This window comes from Remersonia thermophila, chromosome 4 (genome assembly GCF_042764415.1).
Source record: "Remersonia thermophila strain ATCC 22073 chromosome 4, whole genome shotgun sequence".
Lineage (NCBI taxonomy): Eukaryota > Fungi > Ascomycota > Sordariomycetes > Sordariales > Chaetomiaceae > Remersonia > Remersonia thermophila.
The window spans coordinates 908076-929194 of NC_092220.1; the positions used below are offsets into that span (position 1 = coordinate 908076).

Genomic DNA, 21119 nt, shown 5'->3' on the forward strand with positions numbered 1-21119 from the left:
GCTGCCAGGCCTCCCCTCAAGCTTCAGAACCGCATTTCCACCTCCCTTCAGCTGCATGAGATTGCTCATCTCACCTAAGAACAGTATACCGGTCGGCAGCCGAATAATTACGGCACATCCTACACGTCGACCTGTCGGCATGGAAAGAATGAGCACGGCTCGACGAGATCGGATCCACGCTCCCGTCGCCTGGCTCCAACCGCATTTCGATAGGTATCATTATAGGTAGGAAGGCCAATACTGCGTGCTTCTCCGCCAGCGGTGATTCACAAACTGCCACAACCGTTCAACCTCCCTAGATGCAGGTACGTTACGATAGATACATGGGGTACGGTTCCTACCGAGATTGTTACAGCAGGTGCTTTTGTACCTACCGGTAGGTAGAGGTACCTAGAGATCTTCCCACCTTCTTCCTCTGGGCTAGATATTGTCTTAATAAGTTCTCTAATCGTTCATCATATGCCATCGCTATCGCCATATTCCATCATTTTCTCCAGTTCTGCCTGCAGTGCTCCTAAGCGGCATTAGTCTTGCCATGCTTGAGCGGTCAGCTATCGCCCAAAGGCTAGGAGGCAGGGCAGGGAGATCGCCCATAGCCAAGTACTAAGCATAAACCAGCAGTGTCTGCAGACTAGGTACCAGTATGGCGGTATTAATGCGTCTAATTGAGCTTCTATAGGTAACGTTATGAGGAGGCAGGCGGCGATCAAGCCGCAGATGGGAGTTCGTGGTGTTCTGCGAAAACCCTAACCCTAGCTCATAACTAGACGACAACAGTCAGGGGTCAAGGCTTCGGGGTCCTGGAACCTTCCGGCTCCCCAAACCACCTGGTTCCCTCAACAAGACCACACAACAACCATTTTTTCAAACTCCGTTTCACCAAGACTCGATGGCTTCATCTTCGGAGTGGGAAGAGATCCCATAACATCGCCCCGATCTCCACTATCCCCCCACCACGATTCGCACAAAACCATGAGCGTGCTGGCCACTCTCATCGCCCTCGCCCTGGGCGGCCTCATCTACCTCAGCTACCGCGCCCGTCCAAACCCCCTTCCGGGCATCCCGCACAGCCGTTCCTCCGCCCGGCGGGCTTGGGGTGATCTCCCCAGCCTGCTCGCACACTACCGCGAGACGGGGGAGCTCACAAGCTTCGCGTTCGAGCAATGCCGCAAGCTCGGCTCTCCCGTCGCGCAGCTCTTCCTGTGGCCGCTCGCACGCCGGCCCGTCGTGGTGCTTGATGATCCGCGCGAGACGGAGGATGTCCTGCTGCGGCGGACCGAGGAGTTTGGACGCCCCCCGGCCTCGGCCTCAGGGATCGCGTCTGTCCTGCACCCGCTCACGCTGGAAGGCGGCTCGATGGGCTTGCCGGAGGAGGCCATGTCCGAGAGGTTTTTGCAGCATGTCCTTGCGCCGAGGGTTCATCGCTGTGCCGAAGAGCTCGTTGAGCTGTGGAAGAAGAAGTGCGAGCTGTCCCGCGGTCGGCCGTTTGAGGTCCTGGATGACATCCTCTTGGCCACCTTTGACGCTGTCTGGGCCGCCCTGCTCGGGAAGCGTGGGACGTCTGGGTTGCAGGATGAGATCGCTGCGATCGCCGTCGACCGTACTGGTCAGGAGGATGGAGAATGGGACGAGGACTATGGGAGTGACGACCTTGATCAACCAGTGCAATTCCGCGGTGCGGCGCGCTCAGCCATGTACAGCGCCGCTGGGCATCTGAGTGGCAACAGAGCCAGCATTGCGTGGTCGCTGTTTCCAGGGCTGCGAAGCTGGTTTCTGTGGCTAACGCCTCAATACCGTTATTACAAGGCGGCTAGGGATCGGGAGATTGGTCGGTTGGTTGCTGAGGCAAGGAAACGGGTCGAGAAAGATCCCCAGGATGGTGTAGCGGCTGTCGGCGGCGAAAGTGACACATGCCTGCTTGACTTGGTTGTGAGAAGGCCCGGTGTCGCTGAGGCGAAGGCCGCAAGCCGCTCGTCTGCATCGAATGATCGAACAGTTCGTAAAGACCTCTCTATGCTCTTCGCCGCGGTAAGTTTCTTGGAAGTCCTTCATGATGCTTGCTTCAACAAAGCCCATCCCAGTCCCAGGCCCATATTACTCATGACGAATTAGAGCATGCTAATGCCCTACACAGGTCCACGAAACAACCGCCATCGCCCTCGCCTGGGCGGTCAAGATTCTTACCAACCACCGGGCCCAGCAGTTCCTTCTACGCGAGGCCCTTCGGGCTGCATTTCCCACAGTCTCGCGCATCTCACGCCCCTCCGTCACCGACATCCTCACCATCTCCATCCCCTACCTTGACGCAACCCTGGAAGAGATCCTCCGCCTTGCCAATCCGATCCCTTTTCTCTCCCTCGCGGCCACCATCGACACCACCCTTCTGGGCTGTCCTATTCCCAAGGATACGCCCGTTCTCTGCAATCCACAGTTTGCGCGCGAGCCTCTCTCAGACGTGCCAGAGGAGGCGAGGAGCAAGAGTTGTCAGCAGGCGTGGCGGCTACGGAAAGGGCAGGGTTTCGTGACGCAGGATCTCGACAAGTTTGTCCCGGACCGTTGGCTCAAGGCGGATGCGAGCGGGAAAGCTCGATTTAATCCCGAGGCGTTGACAAGGTTGCATTTAGGACCGGGCGGGAGCCGTTGCTTTGGTAAGTTTCTTTGCCAGCCGTTTCCGTAATCGTTGTTGCTTTGCAATTCCCGATCTTCAACGCAGTGATGAACGTGCGGGCAAGTCAGCGGCTGACGCATTTTGTTATTGTGACGCAGGGAGCGAACTTGTGATGCAGCAGCTTCGGATCTTCCTGGTGCTCTTGGTGTGGAACTTTGAGCTGGATACCCTTCCTGATGCTTTGAACAGTCAACTTGCAGAGGGGATCATCCTGCGACGGCCGCAGGAGTGTTATGTCCGACTTGAGAAGATTTGAAGAATGTCTTGGGGTGGCAACTCAAAATATCCCCAATAAACATTACACATGTAACTGCCGAAAGATTATTATGTGCAATCCTAATAGGTCCTCTTCCAAAGCACTTCACTCAGCCGGTGTTGGAGATTCGCCCTGGCTTTCTTCCAGCTCCCCCCTCTGCTTCGCAACCTCCCTCGCCGTGATCGGGCGTCGACTAATGAGAAACAGTGCAGAGACCAGCGCAGCACCGCTGAACCCCGTCAGCAGCTGGATCTGCGTCCTGTAGCCCTGCGCGAAAGCCAGCCTGACCTGCGCCATCCGTTCCGCATCAAGCTTGTTGATAGCTCCCAATGTCTCCGCGATCTCGGCGGCCTCGGTCGGCGTTACAAGGCCCCCAAGGCTGTCCCGGAGGTGGTTGCTCATGACGGCCGAGCAGATAGCAAGAGCCACCGTGCCGCCGAGGACGCGGATCTGCGTGAGGGCACCCATAACGACGCCTCCCTCTTCCTTGGAGACAAGAAACTGGCCAAGCGTCAGCGCCGTGGCTAGGGTCAGGCCGAAGCCGACACCCATGACGGCTTCGGCGCCGTGCTGAAGTGCAGAGATGCCGTTGCCAGACAGTGGAATCGCAATGGCGAGTCCGACGCCGACGACTTGGATCACGGATCCCGTGATGATGAGGTAGCTGGGTGGGACGTTCAGGTTCGAGGTTAACACGCCGGAGATGAGTGTTGCCACGGGCGAGGTGAGGAGAAGAGGCAAGACGGTCAAGCTCGCTTGTACCGGGGAGAGGCCGTAAACGGCTTGGGCATGTTGGGGGATGAGGAAGAGGATGGTGACGAAGGGGAAACCGATGAGGAAGGTGGTGCTGGAAGCAGATGGGGATTAGCGGCGTGAGAGACCATGGCGTTGGAGGGGAAGCGGGTTAATACACACCACATCATGCTGGCCAGTTGTCGGTTCTTCAGCAATCCCATGGCGAAGATGGGCTCTTGTGTCGCGTTGGTCCTCTCCAATCGGATTTCCCAGGCGATAAAAACGATCCATGACAACCCAGAACAGACCAAGCTGGCAGTAATGGGACTGCTGTTCCATGGATATCGACTTCCACCGGATTCAAGCGCGAAGACGAGCAGTATCGAACCGGCCAGGAGTGACACGGCTCCAACAACATCAACTCTCTTGGTGGACTCGGCCGAGAATTTGGCTCGAAGCCTCTCCCCGAAGCTCAGATTGCGGTCATCTTTGCTTGCGGGGAGGAAGGCGGCAATGATAAGAATAGCCAACAGGCCAGGAGGTCCGCTGGTCACGCAGGTCAACATCGCTGGACTCGAAGAGGAGAATGGAAGGGAGGGGGGAGGGTGCTCACTTTAACAAAAACACCCATCTCCAGCTCGTGTTGGTCGCTATCGCACCTCCAACAAGCGGACCGGTGAAGCTCGCAATCGCAAACACGGACGAGATTATGCCGATGTATTTCCCATACTCGGTCACAGGGACCAGCTTCGGGCCGAGGACGAGGATCATGGAGTAGATTCCAGAGCCGCCGATCCCCTGGAACGCTCGGAGGATGATTCTGCGATGGTTCTGTGAGCCGAGCGGTGGGAAGTCCCAGAGCGAGTAAATACTTACAACTGCCTCATGGTGCTGACTGCACCGCATGCAATGGAAAAGACGGTGAAAATGGTGAGGGCGAAAAGAAACACAGTCTTGGAACCAAAAATGCTTGCTAACTTGGCGTAGATGACGAGGAAGCCTTTGCATGATGGCGGTGAGAACCGATTAATCATGACACCGCACAGGAGCTTCACGGGGATTGTTCAACACTCCATCATACCAGTGTAAGTCAGGAAGTAAGACGTAACGACCCAGTTGCGCTCTTCAAACCCGCTCAGGGAGTCGGCGATGGACACGAGCGACGTGCTGACGATAGTTGTCTCGAGGGTTGAGAGGAAGAGGGCGATCCAGATGCCCGCCGTAAGCACGTGGAAGCGCCATCCTTTCAGAAGCTCCGTCGGTTTTACATCCGTCGCGAGTATGATCTGGTCATCGTGTTGTGTCGCTCCCGAGGATGCTGCTGGCTGGCGGGCGGCATCCTTGGTCGGGATTTCATTCAACAAGCCAGCGGGTACGGCGCAAAGTCCGCCAGGCGTTGTTTTCTGAGTCTCGAGATCCTTTGACATGGAAACAGAGTCTCGGTGAACGTTTCTCGAATGATGAAGGCTGAATTGCGTCCAACAGGCCGCCGCGAAGTTGGAGAGATCAAACAATACGAAGAGTATAATTAGTTAGTTATACGTATGTTAAACCAGAAGGCGAAAGCTTGGTCTGATTAATAACTAGCACATTCAGTGCCTGGCCGGGGTTTCATCGCCCCCTGAATGTTACCTTGGTAGCAAAAACACGTTGGCCTCTGAGCTTTCTTCTTTGGTGCCGTATTACAGTAACCCTTCTCAAGTTGTCACACGATATCGCCCTCGACTCTGTTTCTTCATGTTGTCATGACATTGTTACCAGGTAAGCAAGACCGCCTGTCACTTTCGATACGAGAATCAAGGATTCTTTCCGCCGACGCGCTGCAAGCCTCATTGTCCATTTTTCTAGACAATTTCTAGACAATCTAGGACCGAGCTAATTGGGAAACATGGGTTTCCAATACTGTGTTGGCACTGTGGCTCGAGATTCCCCCAGGCACCTACCTTGGCCAATCATCCACAGCTCAAGCTTGTCGAAGTGAAACAAGAACTGGCCTGGCTGGCGGCGGCTAGTGACCCGGTTTTGTTGTCATCTTTGGCAACCGCTTGGTACTCTTTACCAAAGACAGATGGGTTGTGTCCTTTGAGATGGTCATGATTCCTCCCAGCGGCACCGACCTCCGGGAGCAGCAACAATCTGGGGGAGGTGGGCTGAGAATGGACGAGGCTTCATTTGTTCGGCACTTTTTTTTTCGTACCTGACAACCACCCGATGGTCGAGATGGGACGCATCGTCATGGATTGCCCTCATGTCAATGCGGGACTCTCCAGCGAAGATTAGGTTGTCATCCGTATCAGCGTTCGCGTACACCAGATCGAAGACCACCAGCCGTCGTGACCTGGCGAGTCAAAGAGCATAGCCTCCATGCAAGAAACCACCGGTATCATGCCATCTTACAATACACAGATGAGGCTCCAACCCAGCAAAATACAGCCCCCCCTCCTTCCAGCTCCTCACACCTTCATGCCATTCTCTTCCACCTTCCTCCCCCTATCGTCATACACAATGACGCTAAACGCCTCGTAATCGCCCTCGTCCACCAGCCGCGCCGCGTCCTCCACGTCAGGCGGCAGCCGCGCGTACATGCCCTCGCCGACGCGCGGCCACAGCGCCGCGAGCGGGTCGTACTCTTCGTCCTCGTGATCCTCATGTTCGTCCTTCGTGCCGTTGTTGTGCGCGGGAGCGCCCTTGCCTCCTTTCCCGCCGCCCGATTTGGATCCTCCCCCGTTCGCAGCGGCCCCCGAAGACAAAGGAAAAGAGGCAGCGGCCTTCTTTGCCGCCTCTGAGGCGCGCGGGAAGAGGCCGTCGGTGGTGGACCCGGCAAAAAGGGAGCGCGGAGCCGCGGGACCGTGGTCCGGGAGGGCGGAGGTAGGGGTTGACGTGGACGGCGATGACACGGAGCCGCCCGGAGCGGGGGGGAAGATGGGAAGGTCCGGGTGGATGTCGAGGCAGGACATGAGCAGGGCCACGAGTTCTTGCTGGGAGAGGGTTGAAAGGTAGGCGCGCTTGGCTTGGGCCGGGCGGCCTGCCCAGCTTGTTCGCTCGGGTTGATGTTGCTGCTGCTGCTGCGGCCTAGGCTTGTCGCGGCCTTTGCTGCTGGAGCCGGCGCCGTTGATGCTCGTAGTGGCGCTAAGGCTCCCCCTGCTGGGCTGGCCCTTGCCCGTCAACCCATTCACGCCGCTCGCAGGCGCTTTCTTGGCCGCGCACGCGGCGCAAAACCATCCCTTCGCGGCGTCCCGCACCACCTCCATGGTGATGCGCGGCTCGTGGCACAGCTGGTGCCACGCGTCATTGCAACCGTCGCAGAACACGATCTGGTTGCTCGCGGGGCTGTGCAGGCGGCTGCAGCGCCGACAGAGCGCCTGCTCGGCGGTGCGTGGTGCCTTCAAGCTCCCGCTCCCATTCTGGTGAGCGCGCTGGCGCCTGTTGGCAGCATCGATGGCAGCCGGGTCATAGGAAGCAGGCTTGAGGACCTGACGACCTGATTTGGTCATGGTGAGGAGGATTGGAGCGGGATGGAGGGCGGAGCTTTGGCTGGCAGCGGTTGAAAGCGGCGTGCCAGCGCTAGGAGCGGGTGAGGAGGCGCCCGGGGTGGTATCTTGGGAGGAGGATGCGGAGGATTCAGGCTCCGAGTCGGAGTCTTCGGTTTTGGTGCGCTTGCGTTTTCCAAGAGGCCCGCGAGCGTTTTGACCGGCGGATGGTTTCGCTTTCTTGGCCTTGGTCTCTGGTGATGGAGGATGAGGCGGAGGTTTGGAGGCGACAGTGGTCGTCTTAGGCTGGGACGAAGAGGTCAGGCCGGCGGTAACTTTCCGGATGGCGCTCATCCCGGCCGTGGACTTTGACGGGGGGATAGATGTAGCTATTGGCGCTGGTGAGGCACGGACCGGTGCAGAGGAGGGAGCGGGTCGAGACGATGGTGGAGGGGCGGGCATCTGCAGAGTCATCTGCGTCGATGTGTTTAAGGACATGAGCAACCGATTCTTCGCGTCTTCGTAGCTCGCCGGAGAGATGGTCGCCGTCAGCGGGACGGAGCGTGTCGACCGTGACAGAGCAGCGCTGAGGCTTGTCGACTCTCCCTTAAGCCGTTTGAGAATCATTTCGGTCGCGGCTGTAAACTGGGGCATGTACGGGGTCCGGGATGACGGGACGGAAGGGGTTCGTGACGCTGAGGTCTGGCCGGAACTGGGTCCTCCGGGTGCTGGGCCGGAACCTGGACCAGAGCTGTTGAGAGCCAGAGAGCCTCTTGAGGCCTGGTCCTGTATGCCTTTGTCGCCGTCATCTTTTCGACCTTGTTCCTTGTGGTCTTCGTCGGTTGTCATGATGTTGGAGTAGCTACTGCAACACTGAATTGACGTTCGGCGAGTGGTACTAGTTTCGCCGCGGCAATGAGCCAGATTAAGGTGAATTATGGAAAGTTATGAGCTTGTACCGAATAATGCCAAGAGCTCGACACATCCTTGGCGATTAAACCACAAGTCCAGCTGTGGCTAGGTTGTTTTGTTGAGACAGAGGTTGTCCGAGTGAAAAGTGCCTTGAGTGTGAAAGTGAGATGAGGTGATGTTTTGACCAAAACGGGAGATCGTTCACGTGAAAATCACGTGTCCTCCTCCACCAACGTGTTGAACCCCTGGCTCTTCTGGGAACAACCCCAACCCTGATCCAGGTTGCCGCCGGGGGACCACGAACGACAGGAGCAAGACAACGGACAACTCCAAAGCGAGATGCTGCTGAATAGGGTGTTTCGCTGTTTCTTCTTCGCATATACAACGTAGGCTACCGAATGATGCCCCTTTCCCTCAGCTCCTGGATCTCCGCCTCTCCCATGCTGAGCAATTGGGTCAAGACCTCATCTGTGTGCTGTCCCAGCATCGGCGGGGGGCTGCGCACCACGGGCTGAGTCTCGGAGTATTTTACGGGCGTGTTGACGAGCCGGATGGGCCCGCAAGCGGGGTGATCGACCTCGATCACCATGTTTCTGGCCCTTGTATGCGAGTGCTCAAGCGTTCCCTGCACATCGTTCACGGCCGCGTACGGCATGCCGCGGCCCTCAAACACGTCAAGCCACTCCTGCGTCGTCCGCGCCGAGGTGATGTTTTCGATGGCGGCCTCGAGCTCGTCGCGGTTCTTGACCCGCGACGCGTTGGTCTGATAGCGCGGGTCGTCCTTCCACTCGGGCCTCCCGATGCCTTCGCACAGGATGCCGAAGAGCCGGTCGTTGCCGCCGCCGAGCAGGATGCCGCCGTCCTTGGTTTTGAAGGACCGGTACGGGACGATGGACGCTGAATGCATGGTCAGAACCGCGCATAGCCTCGGTCAGGCGTCCTCGTCTACTTACGATGCGCTGTCCCCCACCGACCGGTGTCCTTCTCGCCGCTAATGAGACAGCTGCTGGCGATATTTGCCAGGGTGGCCGTCTGGCAATCGCTCAGCGCGGCGTCGATGTGCTGGCCCTTTCCCGTACGAGCGCGCCCGAGAAGAGCAGCCATGATGCTGTTGCTCGTGTACAGGCCCGTGGTCAGGTCCGTGACGGCGACGCCGACCTTGACCGGCGGCCCGTCGCGAGCACCCGTGATGTGCATGAGGCCGAATTCGGCCTCGACCATGACATCGTAGCCGGCGCGGCTGGAGTACGGTCCTGTCTGGCCGTAACCTGTGATGGAGGCGTATATCAGCCCCGGGTTGATGCCCCGCATCGTCTCGTAGTCCAGCCCGTACGGCTTCAGGGAGCCGGGGATGTAGTTTTCGACGAGCACGTCGCACTGCGCGGCTAGCTTGTGCAAGATGGCAACGCCCGCGGGGTCCTTGAAGGAGAGCGCGAGCGATTTCTTATTCCGGTTCACCTGGAGGAATTGTTGGTCAAGTGGTGAGCAGAGAGGTTGAGGGGATAGCCATACGCAGAGAAAATAGGCCGACTCGCCGGGCCCCTCTTGGCCTGAGCCCGGAAGATAGGGGGCGTATGGCGGGCCCCATGCGCGCGTGTCATCACCGCGTACCGGATGTTCAATCTTGATGACTTCTGCCCTAGAAAACGTCAGTGCATGAAGAGCTCGCGTGACGGCGGATGTGTTTCTTGGTCTTTACCCTAGGTCGCCGAGGATCTGCGTACAGTAAGGCTGCGAGCCCTTAGCAATGTGTTTTCCCCCCTTGAAATCACTTCCCTGGTATGAGTCACATCAGGTACGACTTACGCCAGCGAGGACTCGGGTCATATCCAGGACCCGGATCCCCTCGAGCGGGAGCGGCCTTCCCGGGGAAGCTCCCGACGCCGGCACCGCCGATGCTGCCCGAGCCGAGACGGAGAACCACCGAGGCGATGCCACCCGGTTACCCACTGATACCCGGGACAGCATCCGCCGACAAGCAAACCGTGGCGTGCTCATGGTGAAGGAACGCAAAACGCATACCCAAAATGAATGGCAAAATGGTCCCGTAACCCACCTGAACCGACGAACTCGACAAGTTGCTCTTGAAGGTTGGGACAAGACCAGCTCCAAGGTCCCGGGACCAGGGCGCCCGTTACCGTGTTAGCGCTCCGACGTTACCGGCGGTTGCCGAGTCCCGTGTATCAGATTCCACCTTATCCACCAAAGACCAGTTCCCGGCCCCTCCAAACGAGTCCATGCCGAGAACAATGCCCACGGTGAGCCTCATGTCAGTCTTGGCAGTCTCTCCAGCATTGGGCCGAGATCTTTGGTTTGTTTGTTTGAGCACAGCAGGAGTACTAGGTACGTACTACTGCGTATAAGGTCTGGGCCTGATCGGGGTCGTATTGACATTACGACGTACGGAAGAGAGGAACCATGACCTGTCCGTAGTAGCGGGGATTGGACACCGTTGAGATTCAAAAAAAGATCACGATGCTGATTCTATACCTATTGACCTTTGCACCTCACTTCAGTGTTTCCTTGTGAAGGCTTTGCATTTTGTTTCTTCGTCGAGGAGCCAGTCAGGTAACCACCGTGCTATGTACTGAACAGTCTGGGTTAGTTACATGATACCAGACACACAGTACGGCATGCCAGAGCTCCACTTTTGCAACTTTTGCCGCTGTTGATTGGCCTGGAAAACACGTCCATCCGTCGCGGCGCAACACACACACTCTCTCTCTCTTTGCCTTGTACTTGGCAACATTCCGTCGTCACAGTTCAATCCCATCACCACTGCGCCATCACCGCCTCATAACAACCTCTCATCTACCATCCATCCCGAACCCAACCCCATCCGAACCATACCCCTACGACCGCAACAGCGACAGCGACCGCGACATCCACCATGGACTACCAAAACCGCGTCGGCTCCAAGTTCGGCGGCGGCGGCGTCGCCTCGCACAGCGTCACCAACGCCGACCGGCGCGAGCGCCTTCGCAAGCTCGCCCTCGAGCAGATCGACCTGGACAAGGACCCCTACATCTTCAAGAACCACCTCGGCTCGTTCGAGTGCCGCCTGTGCCTGACGGTCCACCAGAACGACGGCTCCTACCTGGCCCACACGCAGGGCAAGAAGCACCAGACCAACCTCGCCCGCCGCGCGGCGCGCGAGCAGCGCGAGGGCAAGGGCGAGCTCGACCCGCACACGGGCCTGCCCGTCGGCGTGGTCGGCGCCGGCTTCGCGGCGCTGGGCCTGGGCGCCGGCGGGCCGCGCAAGAACGTGGTCAAGATCGGCCGCCCGGGGTACAAGATCACCAAGGTCCGCGACCCCATCACGCGCCAGCAGGGGCTGCTCTTCCAGCTGCAGTACCCGGACATCGGGACGGGCGTCGTGCCCAAGTGGCAGGTCATGAGCGCCTTCTCGCAGCGCGTCGAGGAGCCCGACCGGAACTTCCAGTACCTGCTCGTGGCGGCGGAGCCGTACGAGACGTGCGGGTTCAAGATCCCCGCGCGCGAGCTCGACAAGCGGGAAGGCAAGCAGTTTGAGTGGTGGGATCCCGACGCCAAGGAGTTTTGGATCCAGATCATGTTCATGACGGAGCGCGAGGAGAGGTTCAACGCGGCGCCGGGTCTGACGGGGCGGCGGTGATGGTCGGGCCAGCCGGCGCCATTGAACCATCGTTGGTGGAGGATGAGGACATTGGGGGTTTCTATTGCTCTTCTCGCGAGACGTCAGGGCTACGACACCTGATCCGGCATACAGGGGCCTGGTGCACGCGGGACGAACGAGTTGGGCTGGGGGGAGAGAAAACCAGGGGGGGTGGGGTCCGCGGAAATCAGCACCGGTGGTCGGGAACACGAGAGAGGGGAGGAAGTGTCCATCCCTCCCCCGGCAGGGCCGGGCCGGTCATGCTCCAACCGGCCTTACGCCCTACGCCCACAAAACAAAGCTCCCATGGAACTTGGGCGTCGTTGCCCCGGACCCGCAAGACCGCGAAGTTCTGCTCTCTAGCAGAACCGACCGACAGAACCAGGCGGGCAAGCACCAAGCATGGGACATCTATCATATCCTAAGAAGCCGTAAGGTCACACCAGATGGGACCCGCGACGATTCCAGGCTGACGTCCGATAGCATCATCGCCGGCAACGTGGCTCGGGGAGGCGAGGGTTTTCTTAGAAGACGAACAAAGATTGTGTAAATGTATCGACCAGCAGATGATTAATCACCACCCTGTAATGAACGTCTGCAAATTCGTTGTCACTCAATAGACTACGGCGCACACACACACACACACACACACACACACACACACAGAGAGAGAGAGAGGGGGGGGGGGGGGGGGAGGGAGGGAGAGAGAGAAAGAGAGAGAGATAATACACCAGATGACAAGGATTGGTGGCCTCTATCACAGTGCCTGCGTAATGCTTCTACACCCGCATCTTCGAGTCTTGGAGTAGTACCTCGGTAGCCAGCCCTCGCGCTCCACATCCAACCTCCTCGACAAGCCCCTATCCAAAGCTAGCCAAGCTCACCGGAAGTTGTTGTCGAACCGCTTGAAGGTATATCCGATGAAGGGCAGGCTCATCTCGGGGCTCTCTTCCTGCTGCTGCTGCTGCTGGCCGTTCCTCGCCTGGGCCGCCTTGAGCAGGGTGGCGTTGTCCGTCTGGTCGATCTCGTCGATGGGGAAGTAGGTCGTGTCGATGTTGGACGTCAGGCGCGGCTCGAAGGGCGCGCGGATGCGGCGCAGGCTCTCGAACTCGACGCCCCGGAAGAAGGGGTGCGCCTTGAGCTCGTGGGCGCCGCCGCGGCCCAGGCGGTTCTCCGAGTTGCAGATCAGGCTGAGAGGGGTGGGAAAAAAACACAAGCAAGTCAGCGTAAGGGAATCGTTCTGGGGGGCCGAACAAGTCCTACCTCCGGATGAGATCCTCGGCCTCGGCACCGAGCTGGATATCGTCGGGGAAGTACAGCGACTGACGCCAGTTGACAATCTTGCGGTACGTGTCGTGGCTGTCCTCGGCGCAGAAGGGCGGCCAGCCGACGAGGCACTCGAACATGATGGTGCCGAGGGACCACCAGTCGCAGTCGAACGAGTATCCGTGGCCCGTGAAGATCTCGGGGGCGATATAGTCCGGGGTGCCGACCGTCGAGTAGGCCATCAGCCGCCTGGACCGGCGCCAGTCGTTGATTTGAGAGCGGTTGCTGACCGTCAGGTTGATCTGATCAATGGCGATCGAGTTGCGGTTGTCGCGCGGCTTGCTCGACTTGCCCTGGAGCAGCTGCTGGTAGTAATTGTTGTCGTGCAGCTTGTGGAAACCCGTCGAGAGGCCAAAGTCGGTCAGCTTGACGTGACCGCCCCGGTCGAGGAGGATGTTGTCAGGCTTGATATCTCTGCGGCGGCCTGGTTAGTTCTCCAAAAGAAAAAAAAAAAAAACCCTTGGCGATCCTCTGGGCGTTGTCTCTTTTTATTTTTTTTTTCTTACCGGTGAATGAAGCCCAGCTTGTGGACGGCCTCGATGGCCAGGACGATCTCGGCAATGTAGAAGCGCGTAATGTCCTCCGAGAAGATTTCGTACTTGATGAGCATGGTCATGAGGTCACCGCCGGGAAGGAACTCCATGAGCATGTACAGGAAGTTGGCGTCCTGGAACGTTGTGTACAGCTTGACGACCCAGGGGCTGTCTGACTCGGCGAGGATGTCGCGCTCGGCGCGGACGTGGGCGAGCTGGTCCTTCTTGAACATTTCGGTCTTGATGAGCGACTTCATGGCGTACACCTTGCCGTCCGTCTTCTTCTGAACCAGCTTGACCTCGCCGAAGGCGCCCTTGCCGATGATCTTGATGGTCGTGTAGTTCTCGGGCTTGTCCTTGGTCCGAAGGAAGCGGAGGTACGAGCCCTCCCTGCGGCCTCCCGTCGACCAGATCGACTCGCGGCGGCGCGGATCCGTGGTCTCGGCCAGCTTCTGTTCCATCTCGCTCTGCCTGTGTTGCGTGGTCGAAAGGGTCAGCCGCCGAAGCAACGGAATGCGTATCTCGCCCGGTGAGGGGGGAGGTAGGGGGGAGGTAGGGGGAGGGGCCGCTTCTCACTCACCTCTGGTTCCGCTCGCGAGCCCTCTTGACGCTGTCCTTAAAGAAATCAGAGGCCAGCTGCGAGCACTTCTTCTGGTTGTTGTTGGCCGTGGGGCCGTACTTGTCCGGGTTCCGCTCGGGGGCCGTGGCGAAGTAGCCCGGCTCGGCACCCTGGTTCGGCAGGGGCGGAGGGTTCGAGTAGCCGGCTCCGTAGCCGGGCTGCTGGCCTTGGGCGCCGGCCGTCCGGGGCCGCTGGCCCTGAGCCTGGCTCCAGCCGCCGCCGTAGGGAGAGGAGCGGGCGGCGGCGGCGGCGGGGCCGCCTCCGCCTAGGTTCTGGTTGGAGAACTGGCGGGCGAGCCCGGTGTTGGGATCGTTGCTGGCGCCGGCAGCGCTCGGGGCGGTTTGCCCATAGCCCTGGCCGGCAGAGCTGTAGTCGGCATATTGGGCGCCGGCGTACTGACCGGCGGCTTGTTGGAAGTACCCGGCCGACGCATAACCCTGACCCTGCTGGTAGCCCTGCTGGGAGCTGGGTTGAGCGGCGCCGGGCTGGCCCTGGTACACGGGCTGGGGGAATGTGGAGGGCGTGGTGGGATATGTGCGGTCGGTGGCAGCGAGGCGATCGTTGTTGTTGTTGCCAAAGTTTAGGTACAGACGGTTGCCTTGGTTGTCCATCTTGACTGACGGCTCTGCGCGGCGGATGCGGTACGGTACGATGCGGTGCGGTGTGAATCGGGCCGTGAGCGGTCAATGGTGGACAGACGGATAGGCTTTTTCTGGTGGTGTGGTGGTGGTTGTGCTGCTGCTGCGAATGGTGCTGGTCGCTGGCCGCGATAGGTGGTTTCAAGATTGTTTGTTGCAGAGTCCCTCGGCAGGACAGAGCTGGGCTGCTGCAGGCGTTAACGGCTTGTCGACGTTGGGCCCCGTGTTGTGAAGAAAGGGGGGGGACAACGTGCGACGAGACCCTGCTACTTTGGGACCAGGGTCTTGGGGGCGCGCAATGCTCTGGGCGAGCCAAGGCCCTGTCCTGTGGCGGCCCCTTCAGTGGCTGCTTGTTTGCTGTCAAGGCGAGCTCCAGGATCAACCGCCCCGCCTACGCAGTACATAGTTACCGAAGCAAGGTGGGGCCAGGGGGGGACGGCGCTGCGACGGTGCATCCTTCAACCAGGTTGCCCAGTCGGGTGTGAAGCCCGAAATCAGCTGTTTTTGAGGGGGGAGCCCAAGTCCCAGTGATGGATGGAGCGTTTACGTAGTACATAGAAGACGAGAAAAAGGGCCACTCAACGTGGACGAAATGGTCTAAGCGCTTGATCCTGTAACTATCCTTCCAAGAACAACGAGGAATTCCAGTTGTGCCCCAAGTAACCAAACACAACAAACCACCTGGGTTGGAAAACAGGCGACCCGATTCATGCCTCCTCTTAGTCTTGTGTCACAAGAACCTACTGTATAGACGCGGTGGAGGCGGGGAGCAGGAGGCGGGGAGCAGGAGGCGGGGAGCAGAATGAGGGGTTCTCTTTGGACCTGTCTCCGCTCCGACCCCAGACTCACGCACTTTGCACGTGTACGAGACAGGAGCGGGCATGCAGAGTGCAGAGTGCAGAGCGCAGAGCGCATCTGTGCAGACGTGCCCCGGGTGGAGGCTACCGTGCAATACGCGTACGCATACGGCAGCCAGGGACAACAGGACATAGGCCTTTTGCCCGATGTACGCAGTAGGTAGGTATCGTTACCGCGGACTGGCGGACTGAGGTGGGGTCTCGTCTACTGTGTAGGTCCCGTCGTTGCAATCGCCCGGGCTGAGCCAATGTCTCGCCTTTGTTCTGTTCACTGATACACGGGCCTGGCTTTGCAGCATTCCAAGACATTGCTATAGCGCTCGCGCTTCTCGGGGCCATCGGACACCTGACATAGTCGCCCGTGATGGTTGCGACCGTCGTAGTCAACAATGCGGCTGTGGGTCGTCTGCCATTCGCTTCGTCTAGCGACATACTGCGTACGCGTAGTTGATGCTCCGCGAAGAGAGCGTTCATGAAGCCACTGCAAGGACGACAGGAATAGACCTGCAGGTTGCTCGTGTTCGTCCCGCTATTCTTGTCAGCGAAGAACAAGGATATACGTACGCACCGGCTTCTCGGGCACTCGATCACAGCGTTCAAACTTGCGATTTTCGTATAGCGCATCTCACAACTGGGGTTGTTCATGATCTTTTAAGGCTCCGAGGAACTGTCATCGGGATCCGAGCCCAGGTCTGTGGACAGCGGGGTAAGGAACACCTCCTGATGGAGCGCGTCACGATAGCTTTGAAAGGAGAGGAAGCAGAACAGGTAATACACGAGGCAGCCCTATAGTAGACCAGCCAAGAGGAAATCCTCACGAGGAACGGCTATGTCAGGGTCTCTAGGCAAAGCCAGAGCGGGGGTTAAGAAAGCGAGGACAGCTACGGCGACGGCGATGTTTATAATGATGGTAGTTGTGGCAGTGGTTTTTGGTGATTGTCGTAGCTGTGGTGGCGGAGAAGCATGGTCAGCAAATCAGACATCAAGAACGCTGCTGTCTCTATCCCAACATCGCCCCAGCATCGTCCTCGGTAGGTATTTAGTTATTGAAGACGCTCCGGCCTCCAGCCAGTCGGACCGGAGCCTGTCTCGGCGCCGGCACGTGCACCGGCGAGCCGGAGACCCACCCGCCGGAAGAGGTGCGGGGCCATGTTCTTATCGCGATAAGAAAGCTGGAATTTTGACCGTGCCGCCGGCTTCTCGGACCCCGACTCTCAAACGACGTGAGTTGGACTCGAAAAGGACGACGCGCCCTCGCACCCCGGTCGCAGTGCATCCCGATATCCACGGACACTCTTTGCGGAAAGTGGCGAAGCCCATCGACCTCCCTCTCTCTCCAAGCCCCTTCTCCCGGGGCCGTAGCCAGGCGAGGAACGTGTTGGTGGTGCTGAGGCTCTTTAGCCTCCCGCAACGCAAGACGCTCAAGCCCGCACCCACCACCGCCATCCCGCCGCCCCCCATGGCCGAATCAACCCCGCCTGCTTCCGCCCCGCCGGCAGCCAATGCCGTACGTAGCCCGGCCAGGTCCTTCTTCCTTCTGCCCGTCGGCGGCATCCCTTCTAACGTGGTCTCTCCATGCTTCAGGCGGCGCCAAAGGCACCCCCACGAAACCCGGCCCTGCGCATGCTCGGCCTCCCCGGCCTCCCCCGCAAGCTCCCGTCCAGGAACTGGATGATCTTTTGGACCGTCTCCGGCGCCATCACCGCCGCCATCATCTACGACAAGCGCGAGAAGAAGCGGGCCATCGCAAGGTGGCGCCACGCCGTCGAGCACCTGGCCAAGGAGCCTCTCCCCGACGGCCTAACGCAGCCGCGCAAGATCACCATCTACCTGTCCAGCCCCCCCGGCGATGGCCTGCGCATCGCCCAGGACCACTACACCGAATACGTCAAGCCCATCCTCGCCGCGAGCGGTCTCGACTGGGAGTTCGTGCAGGGCCGCCGGGAAGGCGACATCCGGGCCTTCGTCGCCGAGCGCGTGCGTCGGCGGCGCCAGATCCTAGACAACGGGGGCGAGCCCCCCGAGACGGACAAGGAGCCCACCAAGGAGGAGATCATCGAGGTCTTCCGCAAGTCGCGAGGCATCAAGGAGTACGATGGCATCCGTGGCGACGTCGTCATCGGCCGGCATACGTGGAAGGAGTACCTCCGGGGATTGCACGAGGGCTGGCTAGGATCGCTGACGCCTCCGCCGGAGCCGGAGCCGGAGCCGAAGCCTGAACCGCCCAAGGCGGATGCGCCCGAGTCTGCGGCCGAGGACAAGACCGCCGACGACAAGAAGGCCGAGGAGGAGAAGAAGAAGGCCGAGGAGGAAAAGAAGCCCAAGAGGCCGCCGCAGCCACGGCCTCACAACTCCCCTGCCGATTACCCGACGGCGCCGCTTCCCGCCGTCATCCCCAGCGCTTTCGACCCTTCCGCCCCGATCCGCGAACCCCACCTCCTCGGCTTCCTCAACACCCCGACCCGCCTGTACCGCTTCTTCAACCGCCGCAAGCTCGCCGACGACATCGGCCGCGAGGTGGCCGCCGTCTGCCTCTGCACCTATCGCGAGTACCGGCAGCTCGACGCCGCTGCTGCCGCCGCCGTCGACGATGCCAACCCCACGACCGACGCATCCAGCTCGCCGCCGCAGTACGAGCAGCAGACGGAGCTGGCATGGGAGGAGAAGGACTGGGTCAAGGACCTCTGGAAGGAATCGGCCGAAGGCCCCACGGATGAGATCCCGGAGCGCGTGCGTGCGCCGCCGGTCGTCATGGACCCGCGCATCGCCGCGCGCATGCGCCGGTTCCAGCTGACGCCTGACGACGAGGCAAGAGCGCGCGCTATCGTGGTTCCCGAGGAGGAGGTCGAAGGATGGATCAAGGGCAAGTTCCGCCAGCTGTATCGGTGGGGCGTGAGGAAGGCGTTTGAGAAGAAAAAGTTGACGCCGCTGGATGATAAGGATGTTGAGTGATGATGGCCGTCGCGACGGCATGCGGCGTGCATCATGGATCCGGCGCTTGGGGAGTTGGGCACGTTCGGGTGCGCGTGTATATTGGACAGCTGAGCAGACAGCACCTGTACCACTACTGCTATGTAACATACCAACGATAGATCTCCGGTCCCCTTCGGAACCGTGCCGGCGTGGTGACGGCTCATTCACGATACGTGGTGGGGTCTCGTAAACGACATGCAGGTCGGCAGCCCGGTGTCGAACCAAGGTTCCTCCGCTTCCTTCCGCCGCTCTCACTTTGCGCCCCCCCCCCCTGGAACAAGGCTGACTTCTCATCTCCCAATGTTGGTCGCTTCCCCGCTGCCGGCGGAGCTCCCACTCGATCGCCATGCATTAATCGTCGTCGTCTTCGTCATCTGACCCGTAGGCAACCAGCAAACCGCCAGGTTTGGTGGTGCTGCTGGTCGACGTAGCAGGGACCGGCGTTGGCACCGGCGGTGCGCTCGCCGACCCAGCCGTCAAAGCCCCCGCCTTGTCTCCTGAGGCCGCCGTCCGGTCCGCGTCCGTCGACACCTTGGCCCCCTCCCCCTTCTTCTTTCCATTCTCCTCCTCCTCCGCCTCCTCCTCCTCCTCCTCCTCCTGCTCCTGCTCCTGCTCCTCTCCCGCCTGCTTTGCCGCTCCGTTATCCTCCTCCTTGCTCTTCCCACCCCCACCGCCGCCGCCAACCCCTCCTCGGCCGACCGCGCGCGCCCTCTTCACCCCGTCCTCCCTCTCCTTCTTCTTCTTCCTCCTCTTCCGGCTCCTCTCCCACGACACTCTCTCCTCCGCCAGCTCCCCAGCGGCATCCTCCGCGGCCCCTCCCGCCCCTCGCCGCCGCCGCCGCCGCCGCCGCCCTCCTCGTCCGTCCCGGCCGCCTTCCCCGCGAGCTTCTCCCGGAACGCCCGCATCCCGCTCTCCACCTCCCTGCGCCGCTCCTCCTCCTCCCGGGCCCTCCGCTCCCGCAGCCCCTCCAGGAACGCCGCCTCGTCCTCGTCCAGGCCGCGGAACTGGTGCTTCAGCTTGAGCGCCTCGGCCTGCGCCTCCTGCTTGGCGAGCTTGTTGGCCTGGAGGATGTCGTACAGCGACCTTTGCTCCGGGGCCCCCGGCTGGTGCTGCTGCTGGAGCTGCTGCTGCTGCTGGAGGCGGTGCTGGCGGGCGGCCTCGAGGGACGCGGTGGCGGCGGCCCAGGCGGCTTGTTTCTCGGCCTCCTTGGCCGACTTTGCCGGTTGCGAGGCGGTCGATGGGGGTGGTGCGGCGGCAACGGCGTCCCCGGTGGCGGGGTTGATGGCGCCGGCGGAAACGAAGCGCGAGGCCATTGGGGGCACCAAGGTAAGGTAGGCAAGGTTCTGTTAGGGAATTGAAACCGGCGGCATGTAAGCAGGCCAACGATTTATGTTGTCCTCTGTTCAGAAAAGACAAGGGTGGGAGTGTCGTTGGGATCGCAAGCGGTGGAATGAGATGGTGGAACGAAGCCGCCAATGAAAGTCGGGCCGGCCCACTTTTTATCACGGGCTTCCAGCTTCCATCGATGCTTCAACGTCAACCAACGCTTCCAAGGTACACTTTGTATGGCTTGTTGGGCAGAGACAAATGGCAAACCCAGAAACCGCAGAAGAGTAGCAAACAAGTCACCAGCTCAAGACAAAGTGTACCGAATCCAGTCATGCTGAGACTTCAGCTGTATTGTGTATTTCGGAAACGTATAGCGTCAGCCACAGCCAAGGTTCACAGCGCCTCTCACCCTCGCTGGCCCATGGACTGACTAAGATATGTACAAGACTTTCATTGACCTCTCGCTGACACTACCCCTGACAAGGGGCCAGCAACACACGCGCAGAAGCTGTCTAGCTTCGTAGAGCCATCGACACCCTGCGGAACTTCCCCTATTTTCCCCACCGCTCCTCGGAATTCCCATATCCCTTTCATCCCAGTCTCAAAGTCATCCCATCTTTCCTGTGCCTCCAACCCCTTTCGCTCATGAAGTCATGATGATCCCCAACTATGGAAAACGACAAAGGAAAAGGCAAAAAAAAAAAAAAAGAAAAAAAAAAAAACAAACAAGGGGCCGACACCAGCGGTTCGCTGACCGGTCCCCGAACTCCAGAACCGCCCACCATGAAAGCAAGAAAAACTGTCGGCAGTTCCTCATGCCCACCAACCCCCCCCCCACGAGACCACCCCCTCTCTACCTTGAGGAAATCCGTGAACCCCGAGATATGACAAAACAAGCCTCTGCCGGCGCCCCAGTGAGAGAAGAAAACCAAACTCCCGACCGAGCCATGGCAGCTTCTTATCAACCCACAATACGCGACCTTGCAGCCGCTCTTGTCGCATGCCACGCGTCCGAAAGAGGACGGGCAGGATGGGCCGCCCGCAAACGGGAGAGGAACAAGACAAAGCGAAGAAAAATTAGAAGTAAAACAAAAAAAAAAAAAAAACAAAAGGCGAACATGGAAAATGAATCATATGAAACATGCCTCCCAGAAGTGTAAACCCAGGAA

At 59.7% G+C, this 21119-nt stretch overlaps 8 protein-coding genes across 8 annotated transcripts; 3 read left to right on the forward strand and 5 right to left on the reverse strand.

Annotated features, from left to right (window-relative positions):
• Positions 1-972: 972 nt before the first annotated feature.
• On the forward strand, positions 973-2924 carry VTJ83DRAFT_4368 (uncharacterized protein; the record flags this gene model as incomplete). The annotated part of the gene is made up of 3 exons (XM_071010849.1): positions 973-2028; positions 2135-2648; positions 2767-2924. The coding sequence occupies 3 exons, from the start codon at positions 973-975 to the stop codon at positions 2922-2924; spliced, it is 1728 nt and encodes a 575-aa protein (XP_070865818.1).
• A 105-nt stretch (positions 2925-3029) lies between these two features.
• VTJ83DRAFT_4369 (uncharacterized protein) lies at positions 3030-5086 on the reverse strand (the record flags this gene model as incomplete). Its single annotated transcript, XM_071010850.1, has 5 exons — positions 3030-3771; positions 3840-4205; positions 4273-4479; positions 4536-4659; positions 4741-5086. The coding sequence occupies 5 exons, from the start codon at positions 5084-5086 to the stop codon at positions 3030-3032; spliced, it is 1785 nt and encodes a 594-aa protein (XP_070865819.1).
• A 1026-nt stretch (positions 5087-6112) lies between these two features.
• VTJ83DRAFT_4370 (uncharacterized protein) lies at positions 6113-7978 on the reverse strand (the record flags this gene model as incomplete). Its single annotated transcript, XM_071010852.1, has 1 exon — positions 6113-7978. The coding sequence occupies one exon, from the start codon at positions 7976-7978 to the stop codon at positions 6113-6115; it is 1866 nt and encodes a 621-aa protein (XP_070865820.1).
• Positions 7979-8432: 454 nt separating this feature from the next.
• VTJ83DRAFT_4371 (uncharacterized protein) lies at positions 8433-10009 on the reverse strand (the record flags this gene model as incomplete). The annotated part of the gene is made up of 5 exons (XM_071010853.1): positions 8433-8938; positions 8995-9499; positions 9554-9680; positions 9741-9772; positions 9848-10009. 5 exons carry the CDS (start codon positions 10007-10009, stop codon positions 8433-8435), a joined length of 1332 nt encoding a protein of 443 aa, XP_070865821.1.
• A 922-nt stretch (positions 10010-10931) lies between these two features.
• VTJ83DRAFT_4372 (uncharacterized protein) lies at positions 10932-11675 on the forward strand (the record flags this gene model as incomplete). The annotated part of the gene is made up of 1 exon (XM_071010854.1): positions 10932-11675. The coding sequence occupies one exon, from the start codon at positions 10932-10934 to the stop codon at positions 11673-11675; it is 744 nt and encodes a 247-aa protein (XP_070865822.1).
• An 880-nt stretch (positions 11676-12555) lies between these two features.
• VTJ83DRAFT_4373 (uncharacterized protein) lies at positions 12556-14764 on the reverse strand (the record flags this gene model as incomplete). Its single annotated transcript, XM_071010855.1, has 4 exons — positions 12556-12865; positions 12939-13415; positions 13508-14005; positions 14115-14764. The coding sequence occupies 4 exons, from the start codon at positions 14762-14764 to the stop codon at positions 12556-12558; spliced, it is 1935 nt and encodes a 644-aa protein (XP_070865823.1).
• Positions 14765-17107: 2343 nt separating this feature from the next.
• On the forward strand, positions 17108-18600 carry VTJ83DRAFT_4374 (uncharacterized protein; the record flags this gene model as incomplete). The annotated part of the gene is made up of 2 exons (XM_071010856.1): positions 17108-17155; positions 17233-18600. 2 exons carry the CDS (start codon positions 17108-17110, stop codon positions 18598-18600), a joined length of 1416 nt encoding a protein of 471 aa, XP_070865824.1.
• A 734-nt stretch (positions 18601-19334) lies between these two features.
• VTJ83DRAFT_4375 (uncharacterized protein) lies at positions 19335-19934 on the reverse strand (the record flags this gene model as incomplete). Its single annotated transcript, XM_071010857.1, has 1 exon — positions 19335-19934. One exon carries the CDS (start codon positions 19932-19934, stop codon positions 19335-19337), a length of 600 nt encoding a protein of 199 aa, XP_070865825.1.
• Positions 19935-21119: the final 1185 nt, after the last annotated feature.